The sequence below is a fragment of the Stenella coeruleoalba genome, assembly GCF_951394435.1.
Source record: "Stenella coeruleoalba genome assembly, chromosome: 2".
In the NCBI taxonomy this organism is placed as follows: domain Eukaryota; kingdom Metazoa; phylum Chordata; class Mammalia; order Artiodactyla; family Delphinidae; genus Stenella; species Stenella coeruleoalba.
In genome coordinates this window covers 130,265,224-130,289,660 of record NC_137147.1, presented here as the reverse complement: position 1 = coordinate 130,289,660, position 24,437 = coordinate 130,265,224, and the positions used below count along the sequence as shown (strand labels likewise).

Genomic DNA, 24,437 nt, shown 5'->3' with positions numbered 1-24,437 from the left:
GTGTGGTTTGGAGAAGGTTTCAGTTTCCCCAACTCTAATAATGGGAGAAAGACGAATTGCAGATGGAATCTTATAAAGGCCTGTCTCTGCTCTAAAATTCCACATTCTCTGAATCTGCCTTCTTTCCCACAGCTGTCCGCTATAAATGTCCAATATAAATGAAGGATGGTGAGGCAGTCTCTGAAGGCTGGTCAGCAATCCCCTGGGCTTCTGAATTGTTTCCTGCCCGTCTGATAGCAATTGATTATGCCTCTGATGACTCTTGCAATATCATCAGGGAGGCTTGTCTGTTTAGCTGATGGCTGCTATTCTCACCAGAGGGTGGCAAAATAATGTCGGAAAACCCCAACCAGGAACCTCAGGTATAAAAGGAAAATGTAAAAACACCAGGGATCATCTACCAAACTTGGACCCCTGCTCCTCTTGGAACCCCCAACCTTCAGCCGAAGCAACGATTCTCAAAGCATGGTCCTGGTTCCAGCAGCATCAGCATCACCTGGGAACCTGTTGGCCCCCCACATGCTTGGCCACCCAGACTTAAACCGGAAGCTCTGGGGGTGGAGCCTACCAAGTGACTCTGATGCACTGCTCTCAGTGGTTAAAGAAACAAATCACCTATTTTAAAGCATAAAGTCTTGGTCTTCTCATCAGAGTCCAGGTGTGAGCTGAGCCAGTGCTGGAGTCCAGCTCAGGTTCTGCTACCTCCCCGCTGTGGAACTCTGGGCAAGTTAGTAAACCGCTCTCAGCCTCAGTTTCTTCACCTGTAAAATGGAGGTAATACCTATAGCATCAGCGGTCCTGGGGTGATAAATAACAAATGTGTGAGCTGGACCCTTCAAAGGTAGTTAGCGGTGGCTCCATTTGCTGCAATGTATGGCATCTGTTTAAAAGCCCCGCAAAACTTCCTGGCATTTGTCACAGTAAGTCTCTGGACACAGTAAGTCTTTTAAATCCTCTCAAGTCTCACGTATCCAACGGCTCAAAGAAAGGCAAGCAAGTCCCGTCCTCCTCCCTGAGGGACCCAGAGGGTCTGAGATACTCTGACCAGGCCGTGGTCAAAGACCAGATCAGCCTCCCCGGGCCTGGCCCGGGAGGGGCCTTAGAGGTCATCTCGATTGACCCCCTGCTTTTCCGCGGAGGAACGGGGCCCAAGGTCGCGCGGTGAGACGCTGGCAGAGCTGGGCCCCAGGCTGGATCCCCGCACTCACAGTTCAGGGCTCTCCCCCTGCTCCTCACTGACGCCCTGCGCCCCAGCTCAAGGGGAGCCAAGATCACCCAGTCGCCCCCACTGCACCCCTCGAATGGATCTGCCCAGGCCCCGCACCCTCAGCCCCGCGCCACCTGGGCTCCCGGCGGCCGGAAGTTCCTGGGTCCATCCAGCCGATGCGGGCGCGGGCGCCAGACGGGCCAGGCAGCGCCTCCCGCGGCCAGGCCGCCCCCTGGCGGGCCCGGGGCGCTCGGCAGCTGGGAGCCGGGTGCCCGCCCTCTCCCCGCCGTGGGGCGGAGTCGCCACGCTTGGGGTCCGTTCCCCTCCTCCCAGGCTCCCGCCCCGTCCCCGCCGGGTGGGTTGCGGGGCGCGGCGCCTTGAGGCCGGGCGGCGGGTCCGGCGGCCGTCGGAAGCTGCCCGCCGAGGGGCTGACGAGGGCCGCGGGCGCGGGGCTCCGGCGGCCGCTGATGGGAGGCGGCCTCCGGGAGAGCAAGCGACGGCGCCGCAGCCACCATGGGGAACAAGCAGACCATCTTCACCGAAGAGCAGCTGGACAACTACCAGGTGAGCCCGCCGCCCGGCCCCCGAAGCGGCGCCCCTCGGCTCCTCCCTTCTTTTTCCCGTCGCTTGCCGAGGCCTCCCGACAGCCGTTTCCCCGGGTTCAAACCTTGCTTCTGCTTTCAGCTCGACGCTTGACCTTGGGCTGGTGACTTCTCCGAGCCTCAGTTTACCTACCCGAGGAATGAGAGCGCTTTCCACTTAAAAGATTCTCGCAGGCGTCCCTCTTTCCAGCTTCCCCCCTCCTCTCTCTCTCATTCAGACTTCTTGCTCTTGGCCCCAGGCTGGACCCGAACCCTTCCCCGACTACTCCTCCCATCGCCCACCTTGGCGCAGAGATGGAGTCCTTAAAAGTAGGCTGGAGGGAGGACCCTCCCACCTCCACTACCCCCGAAAACCTGGGAAGCAGCCCAGGAGAGTGAGTCTTTGTAAAGTAGAAATTAGCTGTTAGCTGGGTAGGGAGTGAAGTGCATCAGCACCCCAATGCCATTGTAGGTTGGGGTCTCTCCGTATGGCCCCAGTATGGAAATAATTGGAGCAAGAAGGCAAGCGAGGTACCAGTCTTACATGGTCACCTCTCCAAGCTCCCTAAGTCCCCCAGCAGCCACCCCCTTAGACCCTCCTGAGTTCCTCTGCCTCCAGAGCCCGGGAGCTGTCCAGATCAGATCCCAACGCCCTCCCACTCATGTACAAACTTTTCTGTGGTTGCAGGATGGAGGAGCCCAGCTTCCTGGCTTGCCCAGAGCCCTGGCCAGCCTGCCCAGGCCCCTTCCCTGCCCTGAGCACTGCAGCTGCCCCAGAACTATCCGCGTTCCCTTGACACGCCGGGCTCTTTCCTCCCTCTCTTTGCCCGTGCTCGGGGATGCCGCTCCCGGGTCTCCAAATGATTTCACTTACCCTCCCAGGCCCAACTCTGATGCTTCATTCCTGACTCTGCCAGGCAGAGGGGGCTGGACTGTGTTGTGGCCTGTGTGGAGTGTGGTTGGGGGAGATGAACACCAGCAGGGTCTCCACAGCTGCCTGTTGCCTTCGTGAATATTTATTTTGGCATCGAGCTTGAAGTGTGGGTCCTCTGATGTGGGCACAAGTGAAATAAAGGCCCTTTTCCTCCTGGAAGTGCTGGTTGTCAATAACACTGCTTTCTCAGGGCCTCACGTGGAGGCGCCTTCTGTGTACCCAGCGCTATAATGGGAGGCTCTCTATGCATCAACTCATTTGATCATCACAGGGAGGTGGGTTATTTAGCCCCATTTTACAGTAGAGTAAACAAAGGCTGAGGAAGCCTTCGGTACCCTGCACAGTGAAGGTTCACACAAGAATTTGAATTGTGAATCCAAGACTCACTCCCTTCGTTGCGGCTGGGGGCTGTGTGCGCTCTATGTCCTCAAGGCCCTCACTGTCTGCAGAGACGGCCCCTCACCTCCAGTGCGAGGCAGGCGGTGAGTGTGCTCTAGGGGAGGGCACTAGGGGACAGTGGGAGACCTGGAGGGAAGGAGGTCTTTGCTTCGACTGGTAGGTTCAGAAATAATGCAGCGCTTGCAGACCCTTGAAAGGTCAGTAGGATTTTGCCCATCAGAGCCCCGAAGGAGGCATTCCAGGCAGAGGGGACAGCTTGGGTAAAGACTTGGAGGTGGGTACAGGCAGGCAGGTAGACCATGCTCAGAAGAGTAGCCTCGTGGGCATGGGGAGCCTGGGTTCCCACTCAGTCCAGCCTGGCGTTGAGTTACCGTTCGGAGTCAGGCCCAGTGCTGGGTTCTGATCCTTTGCCAGAGGCTGGGCCTGGTGGGAGAAACGAGAGCTGTGAAACCTGAGAGCCCCACGTCTCCCTCCCTGAGACTCTCCAGCTGGCCAGGGCCAGCGAAGGCCAAGCTGGGGGTGACCTCGAGTAACAGCCACCCCCTCCCCCAACTGATCTCCAGGGTTTCCTGCCCTCTTCCCCAGTCCCCAGGTGCCAGTGATTCCCAAAGTTCAGGTTTCTTCCCAGACCAATTCTCTGCCTTCCAGATCCAGCCCCTAGACCCCTCAAACAACCAAGAGCTCATCGCCTTCCCCAGGACCCTCCACTGCTCTTTGCTCTACTATGGCCTATGTTTTCAGTCAAGGACAAGTCCTGTAACTCTCATCCTCTTTGGGGGCTCACCTGGGGATCCCATCCTCGATCTCCATAGCCAGGGCCCTGGGTGAGGCCTCTCAGTGTCCTGTAACTGAAAATGTAACTGCTGCCTCCCCACCCCACCCGTTTCTGCACCCTCCAGCCACCCGCGTGCTGCTACCACAGTCTCTCAGTTTCTCACTCCATCCCCTTCTCACTCCTTCCCATTTTCTTTCGACAGACACAATGTGCATCACCAATGTAAAACAATTTTTTCTTTAAAAAGAATCTCTGGACCAAGAGTTGCATCGTATGTGTATTAACTAATCCCCTACTGCGGTGGGAGACCCTAGGGAGTTGTCCATATATAGGTCATGAACACCTTGGAGCAGAAGTACAGGGTCAAAGATGTGAAGGATCTTTCTAAAACATGGGTGTGACCCTCTCCTCTCCCTGGAATTCCACAGTGTCTTGGGATAATAGCCTGAGCGGGGTGCAGAGCAGACCTCACCCTGGCCTGGTCTGAGCTCAGCCAGCCTCCAGCCTCATTTTTAGTCCCTCCCCTGGCACCCCAAGTTCCAGGCACACTGAAGGGCTTCTAGCCAAGCATGGCCTCACCTCTGGCCTTGTTCTCCTGGCGCCCTCCCCTCACTTCTTCATCAGCACCGTCTGGCCTATCTTTCTGTCCATGGCAGGCCTCACCTCTTTTGGACAGGCTCCCTGATGCCCTCCCCCAATCCTTCTTTTGGCCACAGAATGGTTTATACCCAGTCATCACTGTCTGTTTCCCCTCCATCCCACTTCCTGTGTGTCCCCTGCTCAGGCACAGAAGAGGCAGTGGAGAATGTTGTCTGAATGAATGAATACTTGTTAAAGCACGGCTCTAAGGAGGGGAAAGAACTCCAGGGGTTCTGAAGTCCTGGGTTCAAGTCATGGCTGGGCCATAGATGCTGTAGGCCTCTTCTGGGTCTCAGTGTCCCCACCTCTAAAATGGGAATGATCACTAGCCCTGCTGTGCTCATGTCACAGGGCTCTTGCAGGGATCAGCTGACCTGTGTGATGGTCCGCTGGGCGGTGCTGAGGCTTGAGCTGGCAGAGCTGGATGCAGAGTCCACTCCAGCTGGGACTGGCTATGGCTCGGCTCAGGACCACTGGCACAGGCAGACCAGGCATGTGGGAGATGGGGGGCAGGGAGGCTACCTGGACAAAGTACCCTTGAGTTGAGCTTTGGAGCATGGAAAGGATTTGGACAAGCTGGACAAGGTGGGGAAGGCACTCCAGGTGGGAGAACAGGATGAATATAAGCTTAGAGGAGGAACTGTAGCCTTAACTGGCATAACATCGGAGCTTCTATTATAAAAGCCCAGCCTGCCCTGTCTTCTGCTGCCAGAGTCGTGAGGGCCCATCTCTCCTGGGCTAGGTCCCCTCCCTCCCTCCCACCCCTCATAACCCTAACTTGAGCTGGGACTCTTCCCTGAAGACCTATCCCTGTGAACTCTCAGGGGCCAAGCAGTGACCGGACATTTGTTCTCAGTGGAGTAAAGGGAAGAGTTCCTGCAGACCTATGGCTGTAGCTCCCTGGGCAGCTGAGTAGACGGAGGGGGGCAGGGTTTTTGTTTGGTGTCTTCAGGGTGGGAACAGACACAGAGCTGCGGGCTCTGAAGGGATGCCTTTGAGACATGGGGTACTGGGTGGAGCTGTTGCACAAAACGGGGTAAGCTGTGGCCTATAGGCTTCCTGCATCTTATCTCATTTGCTCCTCTCACTGCCCCTTTCCAAGAGGCAGTATCCCCATCTTACGGATGCAGAAACTGAGGTTCCAACAGGAGACTGAACTTGCCTAAGGGTCCAAAGCAAGACGAGAATTTGCATCTGACTACTAAACCTTTTCCTCTGCCACGCTGCCAGGCTACTCAGAGCCCTGAGAAGCTTTTTTTTGTTTTGTTTTGTTTGTTTGTTTTCTGTCTTTATTTTTGCATTACGCGGGCCTCTCACCTTGTGGCCTCTCCCGTTGCGGAGCACAGGCTCCGGACACGCAGGCTCAGCGACCATGGCTCACGGGCCCAGCCGCTCCGCGGCATGTGGGATCCTCCCGAACCGGGGCACGAACGCGTATCCCCTGCATCGGCAGGCGGACTCTCAACCACTGCGCCACCAGGGAAGCCCCCCTGAGAAGCTTTTAAGGCATCTGCCATGTTCCTCCCCTATGAGCTGCCTCCCTGGGATGAGTTCCAGGGAAGTAAGTCAGCAGAAGAACAAGCAAAACATCAGTCGACGAGGTTCATGGTAGCTTTATTGGTAATGTTGAACACCTAGAAATGGCTGTGGCTAAATGTTCAGAAAGATGAGAAAGTTTAGGTTAAGCAGGGCCAATGCCTGCAGTGAGATATTCCCCAGCCAGTGAAATAATGTTAACTGCTGTGGAAGGTTTATATGGAAAAGTCTGGCCATTCATTCCACCAGTCTCTATTGAGCATGCACCATGTACCAGATGTGGGAATACACGGTGGAAGCAGGACGTGGAGTGGTTGCTGTACGACGGTGCTGAGTGGACTGTGGCTCTGTTTCCACTCAGTGGGCAGTGGTCAAGAAGCACATAGGGGGCTTCCCTGGTGGCGCAGTGGTTAAGAATCTGCCTGCCAATGCAGGGGACACGGGTTCAAGCCCTGGCCCAGGAAGATCCCACATGCTACGGAGCAACGAAGCCCGTGCGCCACAACTACTGAGCCTGTGCTCTAGAGCTCGTGTCCCACAACTAGTGAGTCCATGTGCCACAACTACTGAAGCCCATGCACCTAGAGCCCGTGCTTCGCAACAAGAGAAGCCACTGCAGTGAGAAGCCCGCGCACCACAACAAAGAGTAGCCCCCACTTGCCGCAACCAGAGAAAGCCCATGCGCAGCAACGAAGACCCAATGCAGCCAAAAATAAAATTAATTAATTAATTTAAAAAAAAAGAAGCCCATAGGCCTGAGTTCCAGCCCAGCCCAGATCTGCGTGTGCAATTTAGGGCAAGCTGTTCAACTTTGTTGAACCTCGGTTTTCCCATCTATAAAATGGGGAGGTAATGCCTGCCCCACCCGTGCCCCCTGTCCCCGCCCATAGGCTAGTGATGAGGATTAAACAAAATTGGATATTCAGAGCCCCCACGGACTAGCCCATGGTAATTATGGACTGGTTGTGGTGTGGTTCTCAGGCTGGGCTGCACAGTGCAATCACCTGATGGCTCTGAAAACTGCTGATGCCTGGATCCACCCTCAGGGATTCTGATGTAATTGATCTGGGGTCCATTGGTGGTGATGGGAGGGGACACAGGGAGTTTAAACAGCTCCCCAGGTGATTCTGCTCTAGAGCAGAGGCCCTCACACTTCAGCAAGCATCAGCATCTCTAGAAGGACTTTTTAAAATGCAGATTGCTGGGCCTCATCCCCAGAGTTTCTGATTGTACTTCTGGAGAGAAGCCTGAGAATCTAAAGTTCCACTAAGTCCCCAGGTGATGGTGATGCTGCTGGTCCAGGAACCACACCTTGAGGACCATTGATGTGGACAGATGTAAGTAGTTGTGATAAGGGACTGGAGTCATGTGAGAAGCTTTCACATTTAATGCCAATAAAACCCTCAGGTCAGGACCCAGATACTTCCTTTCCAACCCAGGGGATAGGAGAGAGGAGAGAAGAGAGGGGAGGGGGAAGAGGATAGGCCAGGGGGAAAGAGAGCAGAAGCCAGGACCTCTCCCCATCCCGTTATGCCGACACCCCCACCATGCTGGTTGGAAGCGCTCTGGCCCTTCTCACTGGCAGCTTCAGGCTGTAGAACCAGCTGTGGGACTGAGGTCTGTGCCTGGAAGGCCCAGCTGGGCGGCCTTTGCTGCCTGCTCCAGGTTTGTGGGGTCTGCTGAGAAATCAGCCCACACGGTCTTCAGCCTGTCTGAGTCTTAGGCCTGTGGGGCATGGAGTTCTTTGCCCATTCTGGGTGGGGAGGGGGCATTGCTTCCCCAGCCTGAGCCTCTCCTGGCCCCTACAGAGGAGCTATCACCGAAAGCAAAGTCTAGCCCCCCAGGAGAAGCCCCTATGTTTCCAAGAAGGGCCAGACTATGCGGGTCCTTAGTCTAACTCCCGCCGAGCAGCAGGTGGCTCAGGACAGACTTGTGGGGCTAACTGGGGCCTGGAAATTGCCACCAACTCTCCCCTCTTTGGCTCTCCTTCAGGTGCCCACTGGAAACCCTAGATATGCATCCTGTGGGCCTGCTTTCTTGGGTCCTCCTCAATGTGCAGTGCAATTGCCCCGGGGCCAGGGGCTCCAGGTCTCATCCAGTGTGAGCTGGGCTGTCTGCAAGCCTGTACCGTGGCCATTAGTCCCTCGTCGGAGCCAGCTCTGGTCAGCATACCGCCCCAGGAGGCCCCACCAGCTCTGGGCTCCCTCACGCTTCAACAACAGGCCAAGGTGGAGGGGCCAAATGGCAGGGGAGAAGCACAAAAGCCCTTTACGGTTGGGCATTTTATGAAGTGCTGGGTCCTTTTCACCCCCATACTTCCCACAAGGCCTGGCATAGTAGCATCATCACCAGGCAGGCGGAGCTGTGGACAGAGGCGTGACTGTAGGAGGTGGGTTATCCAGACCAAGGCAGAATCCCCAAGATGAGTTTATAATCTGGGTGAACTCAGGATCCGAGTGCTGCCCCAGCCCTGAGTCATGCCTACCTGGGGGTCCCCAGCAGCCTCCACCCTGGCCTCTGTGCAGATGCTGCCGGTTCCTTCCTGCCCACCTTCCTCCTCCCCCTCTCCTCCTCGGCCCCTTCTTTCCCCACACCCCAGCCTCTTCACTGCCTTCTCTAACCTCATCTATTCCTGTGGCTTCAGATACCAGTTAGATGCTTCACCCTGCCCCATCCCCAGTCTGTGTGCCTGGAACTCTCAGCCTCTGACCGCGGGGCTTCTGCCTGCGACCACTCAGGACACACCACCCATGACGCCACGAGGCACCATTCTTAGGGCCTGCAGCATGGACCGTGCCCCCTGCCGCTGGGCAACGCGGTGACCCTTTCCGTCCTCACTCCTGTCTTGTCTCCCAAGTTGTCTCCCACCCACTTCCCCCGGGTGTCCCACAGGGTATCTCCTGGCCCCTCGAATCAATCGCATCCACCTCTGACCTCTCCATCTGCCTCCCAAATGCCCTCCCCTACGCATGCCTCCCAGCCCCCCACGCCACACACTCACTTCCCTGGCTCAGGTCAAAAGCTTCAGAAGGCAGCTTCTGGACCCACTAGACTGCTCCCCGCAATGGGCTGGGGCAGGGAGGGGTGGTAGTGACTCTGCTGCCCCCAGTCCAGGGCTGGCTGTTCCTGTGTGGCTCTGAGGGAGGAAGGACAACCAACTAAATGTGTGTTTTCCTTCCACAGGACTGCACCTTCTTCAATAAGAAGGACATCCTCAAGTAAGTGTGGCTCTTATTCGACCCTCTGGAGCCGGGGCAGGGGCAGGGGTGGGGCCGGGGACCCTGGGGGCCGAGGCAGGGGGGTGGGGGGGTGCTGCACCAGCTGAGGACTAGCTTTTCCACCCCCATCGGCAGCCGAGCGCAGGCTGCTGTGGGAACTCGAGACGTCCCACCCCCCGGCTCACATCCTTCTGCCAAGAATCGAACGTCTGCTTACTGCATGCCAGGCTCCGTGGTGGGCGGTTTCAGGAACATTCTCATTTAATCCTCACTGTGCCCTTGTAACAGGAGAATCCTTTTATCCTCACTTTACAGGTGGGGCTTAGCAACTTGGCCAAAGTCACCCAGCCAGGGACTGAAGACCTGGCCTCTGACTCCAGGGTCCTCGTTATTTCATTGCACCCTGGGACCTGTGAGACTAAGGGGGGGACCCTGTCTGTTAGACTAGGGATCCCTAAGAGCCTTCTGGCTCTGATGTCCTGCCACTCCTGGGAGGTCCTAAAGGCAGGGGCATGGCAGGCAATGCCACCACCGCCCCTGAGCTGTCCACCAGGGGTCTCTTCCCTTTCTTTGGGGGTGGGGTGGGCCTAGACAGGAGAAATGAAGGGGGTTGGCAGACTCAGAGCCCCAGGACCAGATGGTGGGTAGGACTCACAGAATGCCAGGAAACCTGGCCCCACAGGCCTTGCCAGGCCCCCCTCTCTGGGCTATCAGGTGGCACTAAAAGCCAGCAAGGTCTCAGGATCACTTTCCCTGGAGGTCGATAGGCAGGCTGGGGCTAGAGCCTGTTACACTTCCCAAGGGAGCTGTGGTCTGTCACTGCCATGACCAGTCTGCTCAGATGGTGTCCCTCGGTCCTTCCTTTCTGCCCAGGCTGCTTTTCCAGCCTGTCCCCTGGGTGGGCAGGGATGCCCACTCCTACCACCTTGGAGAAGCAGGGTGGGGGGCAAAGCCCCCAGGCCTTGGCATCAGCAGACCTGGGCTCTACTTCCCAGCTCTGACCTTGGACAAGCTTTGAGCCTCGCTGAGCCTCTGTTTCTTTTATAAAACGGGGATAATGATACCTCCCCCGTTGCCGAGAGGCAGGAACGCCAGAGTGTGGTGTTTGATAAATTGCATTTGGTCTGTAGCTTGAGTGAGGTGTGGGGTGCGCTTCCCATTTGGACAGATGGTCCTCAGAACTGTAATAACACAGCGGTCACCCTGGCATTCCCGTGGCACCTCTTACCTTTCAGAGTTCTTGGCCCAAATCCTCGTTTAAGCCTCACCACATTTGTCCTCTGTAACGGGGAGCTCCCGCCATCCTGACTTCCCACCTTTGTAGACGCCGGGCCCAGACTGTTTGTCCTGGGAGGCCCACTACCACTTCTGTTCTGGCAGCAAAAGCTTGTCCCCAGCCTTGGCACTGGCTGCCCCACTGCCTTTCTCATCTTCTCGCTGCATTCCTGCATGTCCTTCAAGACCCACTCCAGAGTCATCTACTCTGTGAGCCCCCAACTCCCTGTCCCCCAGCTCTCACACAGCCTCTTTTGCAGCCTTTTTGGGGGGCTCTGTGGGCTCATGGCTCAGGTGCCCAGCTCCCCCCGGACTTGTAGTCAGGCAGGACACAGGCTCCCCATGCCTGGCACTGGGCACAGCACCAGTAAGCGCTTGAAGAGTGTGTGGGTGAAGGATGGGTAGGGTTGGCCAAGGGGAGAACATTGCAGGCTAGGAGCAGCGGGGTCAAGGGCACAGACCTGCTTCACCCTGCCCCATCCCCAGTTGCCCGTGGGGGAGGAGAGTGGTTCAAAGGCCAGGCCAGGAATTGGATTCAACCTGAGGGGCCTTTGAGGGTGACCCTGGTCTCTTGGCAAATGATCAGCCCCGGGCAGGTGGGTGGTCTGAGCAGGGGTAGGGGGTCTCCTGGCTCCCCACAGCCCTGGCCTGCCCAGCTCTGGATCTTTCAATGCCGGCCTCTGTAGTTCAACCCAGGCCCGGAGTCCACAAAGCGGGGAAAGGACCTCTTCTGGCAGCTGGACACGCTTTCTGAGTCCCCCGCTGCCTGCTCTGGTTCCTTCAGGCCCCACCTCTGTGTTAGCACTCACTGGGGACCAGACCCGGGGCTTTTTCTGCAGAGTGGTCATGTGGGGAGGGGGAGGGGGTAAAGCCCCACTGGGAGCAGGGGCCCTGGGATCTGGTCCCCACTGTGTAGCGCCTGCCATGTGTCAGTTGCCACCTCTGCAGCACGGATGACAGTGCCCCCTGGGGCTGTTTTCCCACAGCCTCCAATGGCTGGGAGGGCAGGGGTGACAGTGTTGTTCAGCACAGGCTGCTTGGAGTTTTGTTGCCCACCCGTCCACCCTCAGGAAGGGTCGTGAGGCCAGGCAGCGTGCGGGATTACATGTCCCTGGGGGACCAGGCGTGGCCTCGGTGGCTCGATTCCAGTTTCAGCCCCCTCGATTTTCTCCAACCTTCTCTCTGGGCCCCAGCAAGAGCCAGTGTGACTGATCACCCCTGCCAGGCGAGCCCTCTCCACGCTGTTCACATCTCAGGTCCAGGCGGGACGACCGAGGCCCTGAGCCCAGAGAGGGCCAGGAGCGAGGACCCGGCCGGCAACACAGAGCAGGTCAATGGCAGAGCCAGGCCCGAGGCCCAGGGCCCTCCTCCCAGGGGCCTTCCAGCGCTGTTACCCCACCCCCACCCGGATGGTTTTCTGGGTGGGCTGCACCCTGAGAACTGACCAGATGGTGAGGAGGAAACGTGAGCAGCAGGTTCTTCTTTGCAGCTTGGGGCCCAGCTCTCTGGTAGCCTTGGGTCAATGATACTGAGTCACAGATACCCGTCTGGGCAGTTTTCCCCTCCCCTCCCCTCCCCTCCCCCGCTCCCCTCCTTCCTCTGTACTCACATACACACACACAAACCCGGGTGGATCCAGTTGCTCCCCAGGGCACAGCTCTTCCAGCCTGACGCTGAGCCTGAGTGGGCAGCCCCCCGTTCAGCCACCTTCTTTGCTGTAGGTAACTCCCCTGCCCCCAGTTAGCCTATGCTCCTAAGCACAGAGAGGCCCAGCTAGCACCCCGGGGTGTTTGCCTATTTGTTACTTTATCATGTATTTTATTTTCTCAACCATTTAAAAACTCTGTATAATCTATTTTAATTACTTTTAATTTTTTTTTCACCTGTGATACATGATGACTGTAGAAAAATTAGAAAATAAAGCCAGTCAAAAGAGAACAAAAATTGTCTGTAATCCTGCCACCCAGAAATAATGGCTATTAAGCTTTCGGTATTTTTAACCTCTGGGTAAATAATGTTTAAATATTTTCCCTTTGTGTGTGTTTATCGGAAATTTGGATCAGGTTGTTCTGTAATATGCTTTAAATTGCTTTTCCTTAGGCAACTTATAAAAATAGATAAGATAAAAAGAAGATCTCACCACCTTTTCGTTTGGTTGGACATTTAGATTTTCAGCTTTTCACCATTATAATTAGCACTGCAGTGCACATCCTTGGGATACCATGACCTATAGCCCACATGTCTGGGATTATTTCCTTAGGATACATTTCTAACAGAGATTTCTGGACCAAAAGCCATGGACATTTTTAAGGCTTTTGATTTTTATTGCTAGATTGCCCTCCAGCAGCCATGCATGAGTCTCCATTTCCCTGCTTCCTCAATCACACTGGCTGTTACATCTCTTTTGTCTTCTGTCCCCAAATCATTTATTGACTTTCCCAAGGGTCTCAAACTCAGCTGTCTGTGGGGGCCAACATGCATTGCAAATAAATGAAGCCGTGTAACCCGACGGGAATGTTTTAGGACAAGGATCTGCAGAAATTGCTGTTCCTGAGCCCCAACTGGTTGTGGCCTTGGGGAAATCCAGGTTTTTCATGTAAAATTGTTTAATTTGTAAATGTTGGCAGCTAAGTTTTAAATCATTATTTTACATGAAAGCTAGACATGAATGTGGACCACCAACCAGTCTGTGACTTCCAGAAGAATCCATCTTCTCCCCACTGATTTCAAATGCTGTTTGTCTTGGACTAATTCTCATTTATATTTGGGTCTGCCTCTTCTACACCAATGTCTATTCCATATGGTTTTACTTATAATAGCTTTAAACTATGTTTTAACATCTGACGGGACAAACATCTCCCCGGTGACTCTTTTTTCAGGGTTTTTCCCCAACTCTCCAATGTTTATTCTTCCAAACAAAATTTTGAATCAGGTTGGCAAGATCTCAAATAAGTCTTTTGCAGATTTCAATTAAGAGTGTATTCATTTTACAGGAAAATGAAGAGAAGGTTGCCATCATTACAGTAGTAAGCCTTTCCAATCAGGAAAGTTATCTAACTCCCTAAATATTTTACATCCTTTGGTAAAGCTTCATGGTTTTCTTTGTGCACATTTCATATTTATTTTATACTTAGTTGTTTGGGGGTTTTTGGAGCGGGATTTTGTATTGTGAATTAGATCTTCTATTATATAATAGTTTTGAATAGGTGAATGCTGGTAGAAAAACTATTGTGTAGAAGAGCTACTGAGCTCTTTCTCATTCAAATATATATATATTTTTTTACTAACTTTTTTTTTTTTGGCTGTGCTGTGCAGCATGTTGTATCCTAGTTCCCCAACCAGGGATCGAACCTGTGTCCCCTGCAGTGGAAGCACAGAGTCCAAACCACTGGACTGCCAGGGAAGTCCTCATTCAAATAGTTTTTAAACTGATTATTTTTGGTTTTCCAGCAAATAATAATTTGCATCCTTCTTTCCAATATTTAGATATACTCTTTTATTTTTCTGACTAATTACATTGACTGGCACTCACAGGGGAAATGTTATATAATGATGGTGACGGTAGGAATCTCACTTTTATGGGAATGTCTGTAGTACTTTTATCATTTAAGTATAATGTTAGGTGTTGATTTCAGGTAGAGAGCATCCTTTTGTTTATGTTTGAATAAGGATTTTAAGTTTTTTGTTGAAAAAATTAATATATACCTTAAAAATACTTTTTATTTTTATTAATAAATACTCTAAAAACTCAGTTCAGAAGTAGGTAAAGTAATAAGTGAAAGTTGGCCTTCTCTTATCACTCCTCTCCACTCCTGCCTCACAGAGACCATCAGTGTAAACACGTGGTGTACACTTTTCAGATGTTTTTCTGTGTACATACAACCATATGGTCATAAGTGCAGCTATCAAGTTGATCAAAATATTTTTTGCTGCCTATTAATGTGATTTATAGTCACAGATTCCCAAACATTGATCCACCCATGCATTCCTGGAGTAAATCCTACTTGGTCCCAATGATTTACTCTTTAAAATGCTGTTGGACCTGATTTACTAATATGTTATTTTATAAGATTTTTGCATCTGTATGTGTAAGTACCATTGGTCCATTTTGGATGCTACCTACTAGGTTCTGGTAGCAGGGTTCTTATTAACTTCCTAAAATAAACTGGGAGGCTTTCACTTTTTTGCCCCATGCTCTGGAACAGTTCAAGTAGCATAGGTATTGTTTCTGCCCCTGGAACTTATGATAGGACTAATATGTACATCTTCGTGAATTCAGTAGTGCCCTTTAAGGGAGGAGGGGTACAGGAATGCAGTTCTGTGACAGTTTTTGGAGTTTTTCCCAAAGTGATTCATCTTTCCAAATTCTCCTTGAGTTTTCCTTAAAAAACAAATTCCAATATCACTATAGGCATAGAGTCAGAACACATCTCTGTCCCAGGGCAGAAGCTGGCCTTCGTACCCCAGAAGACACCTCTTCAATTCCACTAATACCCACAGGCCTTCTCCCAAATCCTCGTCCCTTGCAGGGAGGCCCTGACATGGCAGGCAAAACGCTAATAGCTACCAGTTGAGGCCAGGTGGTTTTAAATACTAACGCCATCCTTTTTAATCCTCACAAGTGTGAGGAGGGTAGGACAATCCGCATTTAACTGATAGGGAAATCTGTTCTCCAGTGGGTTAACCCACTTGCCCAAGGCCACGCAGCTAGTGAGAGGTGTAGGCAGGGCTCCAACCTCAGTCTGACTCACGTCCCTGCTGCAGCCACCCCACAAAACTTTGAAGGTGTAAGCCAACCCTCAAACACCCCAACATCACATCCCAAATGTCAAGGTCAAGGGGGAAACGTAACCGTTGCAAATACTATGGTCCTGGCAAAAGCGCAGGAAACCAGATGCATAAAGTGTGATATATAGTCCAGGTTCCATGTTTGGGGACAATATAAAAAAAGGGCAAATTTTTCCTCAATGCCGAAAGTAAGAGCAAAGAAAGCCCTCGGATGCCCCCTCGTGGAGGGTCCCAGCTTGATCCTGTCACTCTGTTATCCGTTGCCCCCCCTTTGACCCAAAGGACAGGGTTTGGGTTTTCCCCTCCAGGTCTGTGTTTCCAAGCCTTGGACCTTCCTTGTGATTTCAGGCCCTTTTATAGGAGCATGTGAGTGGCCAAGTGTGCTCATGGCATTTGCTTTGCGTTTACTGTACAGGTGCTCTGAACCAGGTGCTGATGTGCTGGCCTGGGTGGCCTGACTTACAGGGAGGGCCTGGACCTGCCGCTGTTGGCTCTGGAAGCTGGGGCAGACGCTTAACCCCTTAGCCTCAGCTTCCTCACCGGAAAAACAGGGGTGGGGGTGCTAATAGCTGCCTCTCGGGGTGATTAGGGATTAAATTGAGTAAAGCAGTGCACACGGGGTTAACCCAAAGCCCAGCACAGAGTGAGCATTTGCTAAACAGTGGCTGACATTTTGTGTGTGAGCTGGGCAAGCAGTGACCTGCTCCACTGGAGAGGGCTGGGCAGCAGGGTGACAAGAGTTGGGTGGACCCTGATGGGGGATTAGGTGGCTATGCTGAAGGGCCTACTGAGGATGGGCCTAGGAGCATGTCACTGGGCCAGGCCACTTAGAAGAAGACCAGGGTTGATCCAGCTTTGGGGGTAGCAGGGAAGGTGGGCCCCGGAGATATGGGATCACCCGTCCATCCAGGCCCCAGCAGCCCTGGGCCTCACCACAGCCCCCGTCAATACCCCTGACACCTGTCCCCCTGTCTGGCAGCACTTCCTGGACACAATTTCATCTGAACCTAATTTGTACCTGCCTGGGGTTAGGAGGGGAGGGCTGTTCTTCGGGATATCAGGGACCTGGACAACAGGACACAGGGCCGCAGAGGAATAATGGAGGAGGGGCTTCCAACTGAGACAGGGTCAGGATGTCTCACACCCTGGAGGGTCCACGCAGCATGTAGGTGGGCTTGTGTCCCAGGGCCCCCCGAGCAAGGTGGGAGGGTGAGAGGGAGCTGGGGACCTGACGCATCAGCGAGGAGGGCCAGGCCCAGGGCAGTGGGCTCCATCCCGACCACCCCCAGCTGGAGAGAGGTTGTGGATGGCCGTTCTCAGGGGCTTCACAGGATGTGAGGGCTTCCGGAAGCTCTTCCAGAGACCCAACCCTCAGGGCCTAGCCTGGGGGCAGGGGTAGCAAACTGGGCCAGGACTTCAGCGAGGTCAGTGGTGGGGAGCGGCAGGGGCGGCATGGGGAGGAGGGGTTAAGAGCCTCTGCTCTGGATTTCCGGTTTCGGGTTCCAGCCGTGGTCCCTGAGACTTCCTAGTTGTGTGGTGTTAGACAAGTCACTCTTTTAACCTCTTCAGGCCTCAGTTTGCTGAACTGTAAGAGGTGACATGCCTGGCGCATAGAAGACTCTTAAGAGAGTCCAAAGAGGAAAAAAATAAGATCAGATGGGCAAGCCCTTGCGGGTGGGGGGATGGGCAGTGGCAGCAGTGGCCGTGGTGTTGGTGGTCATGGGAATGGCCAGGACGCAATCTAGTCATCAGCATAGGGGTCTGGGCAGAACTTGCCTCCCTTACAAATCCCCCATCCTGTGGGCAGAGCAGATGGTCTCCCCAGGCCCCTGGCCAAAGTGGGTCTCCAGCGTGAGGGGCCAGGGTGCAGGCAGGGTGGCGCTGAGCCTCTGAGGGCCCGGGGACTGCATCCCCTCCAGCACTCTTTCTCTGCTTCCCTCGCAGGCTCCACGCGCGCTTCTATGAGCTGGCTCCCAACATCGTCCCGATGGACTACAGGAAGAGCCCCATCGTCCATGTGCCCATGAGCGTCATCATCCAGATGCCGGAGCTCCGGGTACGTGAGAGGCTGCTGCTCGGCAGAGCCGGGGGGATCAGCTAGAGAAGGCCGGGCAGGGGGGCTGGGAGTGCGGGGAATATGCCCCTCTGGATGGGCAGGGCAGCAGGGGCACCCAGACCTGAGTTGAACCCCAGCTGTGCCTCAGTTTCCTCATCTGCACCCTGTGGATAAATGAGCTACGTGTGTCAGTAAATGAGCTTACTCGGTAAGGGTGCCGTGATTGGTGCTGCCCTATAGTCTGCAGGGCTGTGGACCTGTGCTCACCTGCTTGCCCCTGTGTTCAGTGGCCCGTCTGCTGTCCTTGGCAGATCTTGTTTGTATCTTCTTTTTAAGGTAATTTTTTTAGCCTCGTCCTCGCATGGCTGTTGTCTCTCACAGCACGGTCATGCACAGCATCTCCTCTCAGACTTCAGTGTGCCCAGGAGTCACCTAGGGATCTTGTCAAAATGCCGATTCAGGTTCAATAGGTCTGGGGTCCAAGACCCTGTTTTTCTAGCAGGCTCCCAGGTGAGGCTGATGCTGCTAGCCCTCAAACCATATATATCCTTTGACATAAGAGTTTCATTTCTCGAGTTCCTTACACACAAAATACACTCCAACGGTAAGAAAGCATTTGGGTTTTTAGGGCACATTGCCGTGGGTCTTTGCAAAGAGCCCCTTGCCAGACCTCAGGTGTGTGACTCTGGCGTCAGGGTGTCCACTTGGGGTCCACGTGGCATCCACTTGGGGCCTGTATCCTGGTCATGACCTCAGTCCTGGGGGACAGTGAGCCAGAGGCTCAGCCCTGACAAGCGTCCAGCCTGGCCTAGAGAGGGGCTTGATTCCAGGTTCAGAGGATCACTAGAGGGTGTGAAGCACTTCGGCAGGAACCATGGGATCGTCTCTCAGCCCCCTGTGCTGGCCTGGGCTGGGCACAGAATGGAGTGGTCCAGTGCTGGCCCAGCTGGGGTGGAGGGCTCCAGGAGAGGTGGGCCCTGAGTGAGTTGGGATCAGAGGAAGGAGTCATTGGTATAATTCCCCACCTACCTGTGGGCTGGTCCCGGCCCAGTTCTCCCACCTCTGGGGCCCCACTTCTGCCCCCTGTGATCTTGGTCTGAGCTGAGAGCTGCCCAGGCCCTGGGCTCTTGTAATAGGGAAGAACCTTTTGTATTCTATTACAAATGAATCACTAAAGGGATGTTTCCTCTAAGCTTAAATTATACATAATGGCCCATCTCTGGGAACCCTACCTCCCAGGTAATGAGCGTTAAGCTAAAATACCTCTGTTTAGCTCACAGGAAACATCCTGACCAGACCCACCTGTGAATGACTACAGGGAGGAAGAAATTAACACCTCCCCTCCAGAGGCTGATGGGAAACAGGAAGTGTTTGACTTTACTCCCTCCCCTTTTAGTATAAAAGAAGCCTGAATTCTAACTCAGGCAAGGTGGTTCTTTGGGGGCAGGAGCCCACCATCTTCTCGGTTAGCTGGCTTTCCAAATAACATCACTATTCCTTGCCCAAACAACTCGTTTCTCTACGTTTTGGCCTCTCGTGCGGTGAGCAGTATGAACGTGGACTCAGTAACATTGTCTTCCCTTGCATGTCAAGGCAGGAGCCTCCATGAACTTCCTGGGCAATGGGACTAATCCCTGCTCCTGCCTCAGAAGAGGTGATGCCTCCAGTGGGCACACCTTGGTTCTGCTGAGACCTCCGTGCTGATCTGAACAATATAACAAGACATGATGCTTGCAGAGCTCTCACTGGTGCCAGGCTTCGTACCAACACCTTACATACTTTAACTTATTCAACCATCTCCCAACCCAATTAAGTAGGTGCAATTATTATCCCCATTTTACAGATGGGGAAACTGAGGCCCAGGGGGATTTAGGCCACTCGTTCAAGGTCACATAGGCCATAGCTGTTGGGCTCTGGGTTCCTCCCAGTGAACCTTCATCTATGGTGACTGCTGTGGTTTTCTTCAGGAGAATCCCTTCAAGGAAAGGATTGTGGAGTCTTTTTCTGAGGATGGCGACGGGAACCTCACCTTCAACGACTTTGTCGACATGTTTTCTGTGCTCTGTGAGTCGGCTCCCCGCGACCTCAAGGCAAACTACGCCTTCAAGATCTACGGTAACGAGGGCCTGGAGGAGGGGCTGTGATGCTGCGTGAGGGTGGTGGCATTCCATAGGCCATCTAGTTACTGCTGGTTCCCGCTGTAGGGACGCTGGGGACACCAAGAACACTCTGAAGAGTGCGTGTCCAGCACAGTGGCCAGTGGGCACAACTAGTGCATAAGGGACATCTGCAGGGTCCTGAGAGCAGAGGAGGGAGGGACCCACTCCACCTAGGGCGGGTGGTTAGCGTGAGGAGAATTCACACGTGGTGACATTTCAGCATGGCCTCGGAGGACAAGAGGAGATTTGTCAACAGGAGAATGGGGGTGGGCATACCTGGTAGAGGGAGCACCACAAAGCACAGGGCGTGGTGAGAAGGTGGGGAGACGAATGTGGTGAGATGAGGGCGGTGTGATTCTGGAGAGGTCACTGGGGCTGGGCTGTGAGGAGCCAGCCAAGGAGTTTGGGGGCCACTGCAGGGTTTCAGGTGAGGCCAGGAAGCCCTGTGTTCTAAAGATCACTCGGCATCCTGGAGGAGCTAGAGTGGCAGACGCCAGGGTTCTGGAGAGGAGGCCTCTGCTAGGTGGTGAGGCTGGGCTGAGAGGTAGGCTCCTAGGTACCCCCTCCCACCTCTGTAATTGCTGCCAGGGGTAGCGTGGCCTCATTTCACCCCAACCCAGCCCAGGACCCACTGTCCCACTGGCCACCAGAGGGCGCCGAGTACCTGCGAAGCTTTTGGTTTCTCCTGTGGTGATAGGAGAGAACTTCACGCTGCAGAGCTCGTAAGCTCTGAGCCTGACAGCAGCTGGGACTGGTGTCAAACCCTCAGACAGTGCTCGGATGGAAACTTTGAGGCCCAGGGAAGGTCTGTCCTGGACCAGAGGAGCCACAGACAAACCTCCTGTGCCCAGCATCTTTCATCAGCCAGGGGATCCCAAGGCAGTGGGGCCCATTGGGCTGTTTTTTCATTTTGTAGTTGTCACGTTTATTTCAGGGGACTTTGGTCTACATATATCTCTGCACCCACATTGTGTTTGCACGTCAGAGGCATGGTACCCTCCTTGTCTACCCTTAACAAACTACGCCCACAAGGTTCAAGTAAAAATCTTCTCGAATTCCAACCATCATCCCCCTAATGTTGGACCCCATGGCATTGCTTCTGGGAAGGCTGTAGTCTGCCAGAGAGGGGAAGTGCAGGGCACACAGCCAAGCAGGTGTGGGGACAAGTGAAGGGAGAACCAGGGCTCCCCTACCACCCTGGACTGGCGGGTGGAATGGAGAAAGGCAACTGGGACCTGGAGTTTGGTGCTGGGGGGAACTGGGGCCTGACCTCTAGCAAGGATCACCCACTTCCTTGACCTCAGTTTCCCTGAAGAATGAATGGAGTCTGCTGGACAGATAAATGGGAAGGGCGCTCCAGACAGAAGAAGTAGCACTTGCAGAGATCTGATAGTTGGGTTGAAAGGCAGTCAGAAGGGTGTTCGAGTTCCCTGTGATGAGCCTGTGTGTGGCTCGGCCCTCTGAACATCTTGCTGAGCTGTGGACAGTGGTAGTGCCTTTTGCCGAGCAGAATCAAACCCTGTTCCCTGTTCTTTGTGCACAAAAGGCAACCACAGGGCCTCTCTCTGGGGGGGGCTTCTGAGTCTTCTGACCTCCATGTCTGGCTTGGGACCAGAGGCAACGTGGTGCAGTTTAGAAAACACGGATCTTAGCGTCGAACAGGCCCCGGTCAGCATCCCAGCTTCCCCTCCAACAGCCATCTGAATCAACAGACCTTGATTCAGTCACTCGGCCTTGCCAGGCCTTGGTTCCCTTAGCTTTAGAGGGAACACAGGGTCCACCATGGGACGAGGCCAGGAGAGCCGTTTAGCCTGGGCCCAGAGTTCCCAGGAGGCCTCAGATCTGGACGTTCGAAGTGTCTCAGGCCGAGGCTGGGCTCGCCGTCATGGTGGGGGTTGGTGCAGATTGTGAATGTGGATTTGTTGAATGTGGTGTCAAGAGGTGCCTCGTGAGTGAGACCCCCTGGTCCCTGTTGGCTGAGGGCAAGGATCCAGTGTCCCCAGAGTGTGCACAGAGGGGCCAGGGAGGTATCTGGTGTGACCAGCTCAGAGGAGAGTGGCCTGAGCGTCCCTGACCCCACCCCACAGACTTCAACACCGACAACTTCATCTGCAAGGAGGACCTGGAGCTGACGCTGGCCCGGCTCACCAAGTCGGAGCTGGATGAGGACGAGGTGGTGCTCGTGTGCGACAAGGTCATTGAGGAGGCCGATCTGGACGGCGACGGCAAGCTGGGCTTCTCTGACTTCGAGGACATGATCGCCAAGGCCCCCGACTTCCTAAGGTGCCCTCCCAAGGGGCTGGCATGGGCAGGGCAGGCCTGAATGGGGGCCGCAGCCAGGAGACCCCTTGGGGCTGAGGCAGTGTCACTGCTCCCGAGAGCAGTGGTCCCGGCAGGCTCTGTGTGGGCCGGGAGGCAGGTCACGTTCCAGGCCGAGCTGCCCTCAGTGTGTGACTGGGAAGTCCTCTGTCCCCAGCAGGGCCAGTCTCTGGTGAAGGATAGAGACTGGGGGCCCTTTGGTTATGTCGGGGGTTGGATGCCCTGGGCACAGCTGGTCCTCCAGGCCTTCCTTGCCTCTGCACCCTCCTGGAGGAACTGTCCAGGGTTGGGTGCAGGGCCTGGTTGGCTTTCTGCTGAGGACCTTTACCCACCCAGTCCAGAGCCTCTCAGCCCCTCTTGCTCTTTCTCTTTCCAGCACTTTCCACGTCCGGATCTGAGGACAGTGCCGAGGTTACAGGGGCCAGAAGCCGACCACCCAGCTCTGCTGCCTACATGAGTGTGACCTCCAGGCTCCTCAGGAGAGGAGCTGTGGCCTATGGGGTTTACACCCACGCACATTTCCTTGGCCCTTTCAGCAAAAAATCCTTAACCAGGGAAGGGGGGATGTGAAGGGCAGGGCCTTTTCCAGTCCCCCTGTGGTCCCTCCACAGGTCTTCCTTCTATCCCCCCAACCTTCCCCACACCCTGATCCTCTCCCCATCAGAAATGGCCCTACTGGGAGGGGAAGACAGAACCCCTAATAGGGCAGGGGTGCTGACTTGTCCAAGTGCTGGGCAGGCACCCTGGTGGCCCAGGGCAAAGTGAAAAAAAAAAGGACAAGGTTTAACGAGCTATGCAATCTTTCTCCAAAACCCACAGCTGGGCTACACCCGACCCCGCCTGTTCCTTCTCCCCTGACCCTTCCCAATGTGAAGCTGTGTGAACAGTGGGTCCAAGGGCTCTGTCCCTGTCTCTGTCCAGGACCTGAACATCACCCCATCTGCCTTCCCCAGTGATGTGGAATCCTCACTGGTGTGTGCTGTCCACAGATTTGTGAACTCCTCGTACAGTAAAACACTTTCATGTCCCCGTGTTCTCTGTGTCTGCCAAGGTTAGGAAATATTCACTGGTCCCTTTTCTCCTTGAAATTCCACCATTAGCAATTCACGTCGCTAAGCATTGCCTTCCCACTTTAGGCACCAACTTTTATTTCAGTGCTTAGGTCCTTGAGGGGAAGACACATCTGTGCCCCAAATCTTGGAGTGAGCACCATGAAGAGATGTTGGGTGAAAAGCGTTTCCATTTCCCTCATAGTGATAGTCATTCCGGTGAAGATTTATGGAGTGCGAACCATGTATCAGGTACAGGGTGACCAGATCACGTGGGGCTGGCCAGCAAGCGCCTACTGGCTGGCTCCCAACACGGCCCAGCAGCGCCCAGGCTGACCCAGGCAGCCAGCCAGGCTTGGGCCTGCCTTAGGAGGGGTGACCAACTGTACAGCCTTGAGCAGGCTGCTCATTTACTCTCAGTCCCTACAACCCCCCTGGGAGGTAGGGACTCTTAGAGCCCCGTTTCTCAGAGCGAGACGCTGCATAGCCAAGAGGCCACTGTGGGTAGGCTTTCCCCACAAATGTGAACTGAGCCAACTCTGCCCAGGGAGGGGGCCCGAGGTGGGCTGTGGTGTTCTCTCTGGGGAGGGTTAGTTGCCTGGGGGCAGGGGGCAGCAGCCCAATTGCTCACCCTTATGGAGGTGGGGACACATGGGTATGAGGGGGAGTGGGATCCCAAGGGAAGGGGACAGAGGAGCCAGGCTGGCCTGAGGGAATGGCTGTAGTGAGAGGCCTGAGGGCCCCATGTGTAGAGCTGATGCCTGGGCAAGGCCTAAGGGCCACCAGGTGGGGTCTGGGTCTCATGGGAGGGGTCTGAGAGCCACCCCTAAAGGCCAAGGCTGGCTGGAGGCAGAGGGCAGATGAGGGTGACCTGGTCAGATAGGGACGCCAGCAAGTACCCACTGGCTGGCTCCAGAAACGGACCAGCAATGCCCAGGCTGACCGCCTGGCAGGTGGCTGCTCCTCTCCGGGTCTCCGTCTCCCCGATCTGCAGCAAAAAAGGTCAGACCGGGTCTGCCCAGCTTGCATTATGAGGCTGGGATGAAGGCGGGGGCAGAGAGGGGCTGAGGGGATGGTCCCTGGGAGCCCAGGTGCCCCAGGGTCAGAACCATCACCTCCGAGGACGGGGCTTTGCTGCTACTTCCCTGGTTTCTTGCCCCACCCCCCCTGGGGCAGGAGCAGGGATGTGGCCCTGGGCCTTCCCTCCTTTCTGCTGATGGGGCCACAAGGAGGGGGACTGGTTGGTCTCAAGAGCAACTGAATGACATCACTAGGTCAATTAGGAAAATGCCAGCGCTGCCACAGGGCCTGCCCCACGCTCAGTAAGTGTTCAGTGGTGGGAGGTCAGCACGGTCAATCCGTCCAGGCCCAGCCTGCTCATCTTGGAAATGCGGGTGACCTTTGGCCAGTCCCCACTCCTCTCGGGCCTTGATTTCCTCTGGATGGGTGGGAGGCACTGGGGAAGCAGGGCACAGCCCTGAGCTGCAGGCAGCTGGAAGGTC

General features: G+C 54.8%; 1 protein-coding gene across 2 annotated transcripts; it reads left to right on the top strand.

Moving 5' to 3' along the window:
* Window positions 1-1,514: 1,514 nt before the first annotated feature.
* On the top strand, window positions 1,515-23,007 carry CIB2 (calcium and integrin binding family member 2). Of its 2 annotated transcripts, XM_079913519.1 has the most exons (6): window positions 1,524-1,771; window positions 9,255-9,289; window positions 17,297-17,408; window positions 19,376-19,523; window positions 21,655-21,850; window positions 22,263-23,007. In XM_079913519.1, the coding sequence occupies exons 1-6, from the start codon at window positions 1,721-1,723 to the stop codon at window positions 22,282-22,284; spliced, it is 564 nt and encodes a 187-aa protein (XP_079769645.1). In that variant the 5' UTR covers window positions 1,524-1,720; the 3' UTR covers window positions 22,285-23,007. The 2 variants fall into 2 exon arrangements, with proteins under 2 accessions (XP_079769644.1, XP_079769645.1); XM_079913518.1 differs by having other exon boundaries at window positions 1,515-1,771; window positions 21,655-23,007.
* Window positions 23,008-24,437: the final 1,430 nt, after the last annotated feature.